This window comes from Fulmarus glacialis, unplaced genomic scaffold (assembly GCF_000690835.1).
Source record: "Fulmarus glacialis isolate BGI_N327 unplaced genomic scaffold, ASM69083v1 scaffold26380, whole genome shotgun sequence".
NCBI lineage: Eukaryota > Metazoa > Chordata > Aves > Procellariiformes > Procellariidae > Fulmarus > Fulmarus glacialis.
The window spans coordinates 2,119-8,550 of record NW_009187516.1 but is presented as its reverse complement, the minus strand read 5'-3'; the positions used below and the strand labels follow the sequence as shown (position 1 = coordinate 8,550).

Sequence of the window (6,432 nt, the reverse complement as noted above, 5' to 3'; positions counted from 1 at the left end):
CCTGCTGGCTGCTGAGCCGTGCCACGCTGGAGGGCTGGAGCGGACCCTGTCCCTGCTACTCCAAGGACTACTGGGGTGGACAGGGGTCTCGGGTGCCCAGTGCTACACAGTTAGTGGGTTTGGGCTGCTGTGGTGGTCGCGTGCCCTCCACCTGCCTTTGCTTGGTGGCGGCAGGCTTTGCCTGCCCCATGCTTCAGCGCTTGCCCCCATCCACCCACGGTGCTTAGAGTGGGGCGTCACAGCCCTCACACCCTGGGACTTGGTCCCATTTGTAACCCTGCTGCGCACCCATCCCTCTGCTCGTGGATGTATGTAAATGTATATAGATAGAGGTATCGGAGCTGCGTTTTGGGGGCTCCCCGGGCATGTCGGGGCCCCAACGCGGGAGGAAGATGTAAGAAATGCCATGTTCTGTTCAGTGGCTGGAGAGTCCCCAATAAAGGTTTCCTTTGGGTTGCGGTGTTTCTCGCACGCCCGTCTCTGCAGCCCTGCTCCCCCCTCCCCAAGCTACCTGCAGCGCAGGGTGCCATAGGCACCGGCTGGCCCCATCGGGGTGGCTCTGAGCCCCACCCCAGCACCCCAAGGGCAGCTCTGCACCCCACCAGGTGCTCCCTTCCCTCCCCTCACTGCTCCAGAGCCCCCCGCAAATACCAGGCCAGCAGCACCGAGAACAATAAATACTGTAATAAATAGAGAAAACCCTGTCACATGGCACTGCTCCGGCAGCAGGCGGTGTAGCCGGGGTCCTGGGGTACCTGCCCTGCTCCGCTCTCCCCAGGCCCCCTCCAGCGTGGGTGTGCGCAGGTGCCCCTCTGGCTGCGATGGTCAGCCGTGCCCCACAGAAGCACTCCATGTTGGGGATGGGGCAGGCATTCAGTCCTTGACAGTGCTGTCCCGGCGGCAGGTAAGCACGGCTGCGTCCAGCTATACTCTCCCTCCCGCTGGCTCGATGCTGAACCTGGCAGAGGGCTGGGGCTGCAGCCAGAGCCGAGCACCCTCCTCGAAGCTGGAGAGCACAAGGAGGGGGGCAGCCCCACACTCAGGGCTGCGGGACAGGGGGCAGGTGGCAGGCTGGGGTGTCCCAGATCCCCTAGGGATCAAGGTGGCCTTGGAGGCTCATCACCAGGATAACGCAGCAGTCTTCAGCAGATAGAACACGTTCCTGGAGGCCTGGGCTGAGGGCAGTGCCAGGACCACCTCAGGGCCCTTGCAGGCTGGAGAAGACGGGTAGGGGGAAGCCCCTTCCGTGTCAGGTGCAAGGAAAGGCTATTCTGATGAGCAGCAAACAAAGTGGCCCCCAGACTCACAGAAGCCAAGGGGAGCTGTAGGTGGGCAGAAACCAAGGGTTAAATCAAACCACACCAGTAGATGGGACAGTGTCACAGGCCCCAGCGGCCTTGGGCTCATTGCCGAAGCCTGTGTCCCTGCCAGGTTCGAGGCTGGAGCCAGTGGCCAGTTCTCACACAGTCCTGTGGCCCAGTGTGTGCAGACAAAGCGGCGTTTCGTGTCCTGCATGGGGGGTGGGCGAGGCCCCGGCTCAGATGGGCTTGTACAGCAGCGTGGTGACGTACTTCTTCTTGTAGCGATGCGTGGCACTGAGCACCATCACGCCGTCCTACCAGAGGCACAGCATCAGTGGGAGCAGGTGGGAGAGCTCAGCGCAGCCTGGCTGCACCGACCCAGGAGCGGAGCACCCCCAAGGCAGCCGTCGGGAAGAGGGCTCTGTGGGCTTGGGGAGCAGCCCAAGCCCGTCCCTGCTGTCCCGAGCCTCACAGCCAGCGAGACATGTCCAACATCCATGACAGGGAGCCAGGGTAGAGTGAGGGAAGGGTCTGGTATGCAACAGGAGAGCCCAGGGCTGCCCAGCTCCACCATGCTGTGGGGAGGCAGCTACAGGGAACTGGGGGCTGTGAGGAGACCATAACCTACACTCCTGCGCATGCCACCAGGCAGCCAAGCTGTCCTCATGTGTGTCCTCCCATCCCTGCACCACCGTTTCCACCCCCCGGCTATCCCGGTTCTGCTCCCTGCAGGCGCTGCAGGCTCCTGGGAGCCACAGCAGCTCGCCTTCCCCCACAGCGACCTCGTGGGACCTGCCCTTACCTTGATGGAGAGCGCATAGAGGTGATTGAGCATGACGTGGTTGGGTTCGGGCAGCAGCGCTGGGTCACACTAAGAGAAGAGGAGGAGTGTCACAGGGGAACAGCAGAGCCCTGACCCCCCAGCCCCAGCCATCACAGGGAGCTGCCATCTCAGGCAATCTGAGCTGCTGGTGTCTCTGGCTGTTCTGAACAGGAAGAGATCTCAGCTAAGCACCAGGTAGAGCAAGGGGCCAAACCAGGGTGGTTAATGTGAAAAGTGATGCTTTTCCCAGTAAATGGCAAGGTCCAGGCACCAGCCAAGGGGAGACCAGGCTCCCTGCAGACAGGACTCCCCTTCCAACCCCAGTGTGGCTCTCTGTGTGCAGGCACTATGCTGGTACCCACCGAGATATTGGTGTCCTTGTTGAGGATGACCTGGAGGAGGTGAGGCGGGAGGATGGGTGGGGATTTGAAGCGCTCCTCGGGCCGGTATACGTACATCTCTTGGCTGTAAGGACCAGGTGGTGAGCTTGATAAGTCTAAAGAGAAGAGACGGAAGGAGACATGAAATGCTAAAGCATGACTGGCAAGGACAGAGCAGCTCCCAAGACGCTGAGAAGGACCCAGCAGGGTCTTTCAGGAACAAACATCTTCATGAGCCATGGCCATGTACCCTACTGCAACAGCTCAGCCTTTTCACAGCAGAATAAGCAGCCAGGCGAGCCTTGGGCATTTCCAAGCAGGGCTGTAAGCTGGTATGTGCACTGACCCAACACAAGCACCCTGTGGTATCCACCCCAAGACCCCTGCGCATGGCTCTCAGCACAGCTGACTTGCCCCAGAGCTGTACCCTTTGCAGGGGCACAGCAAGCAGCACGCCTGCACGCCCTTGGTGCTGCAGGTCGGCCTGACGAGGAGGTCCCGGAAAGGGCAAATGGGAAGTCCAGACTGAGCAGCTGCTCAGCCCATGTGAGGGACCATGGAAGCTTGTGGTCACTGGAAGCTGGACTGGTTGTATCTCCCAGCCACATCTGACCTGATTGTTTTAGAACAGCCAGCACCTGGAAGGGCTCCACCTCCCTGGAGCTTTTGCTGCTTGCCAGCTTCTTTCCAACAAAGCATCTCCTGCCCAGGCTGGGCAAGGATGTGGAGCTGAGGCTATATCTGAAACAGGGTTTGTACTAGGGACAGCAGGCCGCACTCAGAGCGCCCTGGACCGAAACACGACTGAGCTATCTGCCAGCATTATACACCAAGCCAGCACTGCTGGTGTCCACATGGTAACCTAACCTGCTGCTGTAACACAAGTGGAGAGGGAGGTTTCTGATGTGCTAGCACTAGTACAAATTACCTTGGCGTGAAAACGAAGAGGGGCTGCTGAAAATAACCTGGATCCTGCTCTCACCTAGCTTGCACCCCAGATCAGATGACTTACTCACAGTTGAGCAGGCAGAAAGAGTGATGTTCCTGGCGTTCACCAGTCTGAAATGGCTGCCTTGGCTGCGCACAGGCACTGACCCTGCTCTGGGACGGTGCTAGCACAGAACAAGTTACACCAGCACAGCCCCTCCATGGAGATGAGGCCTCAGCTGTGGGCTGCTGAGGACACGCTACACACTACTCTTCCCGGGTGCAGGCCCACACCTCTGCTCAGGGGGTCTGTTCACCCCCAGAGCAGCGAGCCTCAGAGCAGAGGAGGTGGAAAATAGCACATGCAAAGCTGTAATGCCACAAAAACTCACCCCGACCTGAGGTTTCTGAGCTCTCCAGGGAATCCACCTTCAAAGCATCGAACACCTCAAAGTCAGACTTTTTGACGTGAATCAGGTTGTTAATCGTCCCCATCTGGCTGGTGACCACAGGCTGGAGAGAACAGAGGTAAGAGTCTTCCTACGTTCACCTCCCATCAAAGCACACATGATGATTCCCAGATCCTCCCAGCCCAAGCTGTCTTTGCTGCGCCATTAACACACAGGTGGCCAGTGTCCAGCTCTGCTCTATGCTTGCAGATCTCTGCTGTTTACCCTGGGAGGATTTCCCAGGCTGCTATCTTCATCCTCCATCCTGCTACATGCCGATGGGTAAGTGTCCTCTCCTTCCCATGCTGCTACCGCGTGATTCAGTTTGGAGGAGAACCTGCAAGTAAGTGCTGACCCCATGGCCCATCTTCCTATGTAGCCAATTCTGAGTGGGACTTAAAGGCTTTCTGGTGTTTCCCTGCCCTTCAGTACCTCCCTGACACTGCCCCATACAGCACATCTAAGCCCAGAGGAACCAGTCTCTGAAAGGACTCATGGGATGGAGGTGCCCCTTTTGTTTTGGCAGATACCCTCTGCTCTTCCTGTTCCCTCTCTGCTGCAGTTACATCATGTCTAGTCCCCTGAAGAAGACAAGATCTGCAAGGGTAAAGGTTTGAGCGTTACCTCAGATGGGTCATGGACCCACTGGCCGTCCACAAAAAATTTGTATTGGTGCTCTCCTTCTGGGAGGTCCAGGATAGCAACAAAGTCATTGTGGCTACGCAGAGAGAACAGACATGCAACAGCATTACCCCATTGATGCTCCGGATGCTGCTTTTCCATGGGGTCCCAGAAAACAGCGCTTTTTCACGTGCTGCCCAGCCCCTCCACCCCAACACCTTCATGCAGGGTTAGGCTTGCTCATCATCAGTGATCTGAGGCACAGACACAAGAGGCGCAAGTGTTCTGAACACTAGCGTGGCTCAAACTCCTAGGAGTCCAGCCGCAACAAGCACAGGAGGCAGGCCCGCTTGCAGACCTGCCCTGCGTGCCCAGGGAAAATCGGTGTGGCAGACACCCTGTGCAAGACACACTGGAGAGGATGTATGGACAACACATCTAACCCCACACCAGCATTGCAAGATGGGGGCAGCAAGTGCAGCAGCTCTGTTAAGCCTGCAATTGAGATAAACCTATTCCAGATTTTCGGAATTATGCCCAGAGTCCTACATACTGTTTCCACAGAAATCACAGATGTGTTGTGGAATAGTGAGAACATCATTAGGGCAGGAAGACACGTGAGGACAAATAACCCCTGCTGGCAACAACACAAGTAGGCATGGAGTAAGGCCACAGCCGAGGGAAGAGCTGACAGCTTCCAGGGGACTGCTGCATACCTGGGCAGTGCTCTGCTGCCAGGACTAGGTGCTGCGTGACATCCAGCTGGGCAAGAAAGTGATCCATCCTGTCCTGTCCCTCTGTTCCACAACTTCCCACCACCACGCAGCACCACCCAAGGAAGAAGCTGACTACGTATTTGTGCTCTGACCCCCCAACTTGGGTGAACTGAGAAAAGCCAGGTGAGCAAAGCGAACAGCAACCAGCACAGAGAAGGGAAAACACTCCCTGCAATGGAGCGTAGGAGAATATAGAGTGACCTGAGGGACTGGCTACCTCTTGATGAGCGGGATCTTGGTGCTCCAGTTGTTGAAAGATCCGGAGATGAAGACCTCTTTGCCTCCATCGGCCCAGCGGATGACAGTGGGACGAGCCTGTTGGGATGGTTTCACTGACTCCTCCAGATCTGGCTGCCATGACACAAACTCCTTGTCCCCAGGAATCTGAGCAAAGAAAACCAGAGCCTGACTGAGACACAGAGACAACCAGGACCACATTTACCTCCCCTTACCAGCCCACCTGCACATCCCAGAGCATTGCAGAGCTCCTCCAGCCTCCCAGCTCTCCACAGACCCCTCACGTGGCTGGGAGCACAGCCCCGCACAGCCAGTGAGCTGAAGCCCCAGCCAGGGCCCCGGAGGGCAGGACAGGGAAAGCAGTGGCCAGCCCCTACCTTGGAGTCGTGGGAGCTGAAAACACTGGGGTCATCGGTGCTGCCCACCATGATCTTGTGCGGGTGCTCCTTGGCGTGGTGGGAGGCACTGGAACCATCCGAGCGGTGGGACTTGGAGCCATGGCGCTCCCCAGACACTCGCTCGCTGGTAGTGTTCCCCATGACAGCTCAGCAGCCCCTGTGAGAGAGAGAGGACTGCAGTGTGCCTGTGCCCACGGGCTCCGGCCGTGAGGAGAGGAGCGAAGGCTCTGTTTCCCAATGCTCTTTGCCAGGGTAGACTGACAGCAATCCTAAAAAAGGCCCAAAGTTCATTCCCATTGCCAAGTTTGGGAGCTGAAGGAGAATTTAACAAACAAGACAGCTTGACCTAATTATAGCCATATCCTTATGAACCATCACTCTAGTTAAGCTGGTAATTGTTACACTCCAAAACCAATACTAGTTACACTGCGTCCCACACAAGCCCTCAGCAGCCGGCATAGTAGAGGGGCTGATAGGAAAAATAAAGCCAACCTTTATTGGCAAATCAATTGCTTGGCAT

At 57.3% G+C, this 6,432-nt stretch overlaps 1 protein-coding gene across 2 annotated transcripts; it reads right to left on the bottom strand.

Annotated features, from left to right (window-relative positions):
- Positions 1-1,501: 1,501 nt before the first annotated feature.
- PRKAB2 (protein kinase, AMP-activated, beta 2 non-catalytic subunit) lies at positions 1,502-6,163 on the bottom strand. Of its 2 annotated transcripts, none has more exons than XM_009575411.1 (7): positions 5,892-6,072; positions 5,495-5,661; positions 4,505-4,598; positions 3,830-3,944; positions 2,487-2,620; positions 2,104-2,172; positions 1,502-1,615 (listed from the first exon to the last, which is right to left on the bottom strand). In XM_009575411.1, the coding sequence occupies exons 1-7, from the start codon at positions 6,051-6,053 to the stop codon at positions 1,538-1,540; spliced, it is 819 nt and encodes a 272-aa protein (XP_009573706.1). In that variant the 5' UTR covers positions 6,054-6,072; the 3' UTR covers positions 1,502-1,537. The 2 variants fall into 2 exon arrangements, with proteins under 2 accessions (XP_009573706.1, XP_009573697.1); XM_009575402.1 differs by having other exon boundaries at positions 1,538-1,615; positions 3,824-3,944; positions 5,892-6,163.
- Positions 6,164-6,432: the final 269 nt, after the last annotated feature.

Bases quoted from the DNA above. Each gene is read 5' to 3' on its own strand.
- PRKAB2 (XM_009575402.1), bottom strand. From the start codon at position 6,053: ATGGGGAACACTACCAGCGAGCGAGTGTCTGGGGAGCGCCATGGCTCC. The intron at 5,662-5,891 runs GTAGGGGCTGGC...TTCTTTGCTCAG, and splicing joins TCAGCTCCCACGACTCCAAG to ATTCCTGGGGACAAGGAGTT. The intron at 2,621-3,823 runs GTGAGTTTTTGT...TCTTCTCTTTAG, and splicing joins CTCAGAAACCTCAGGTCGGG to ACTTATCAAGCTCACCACCT.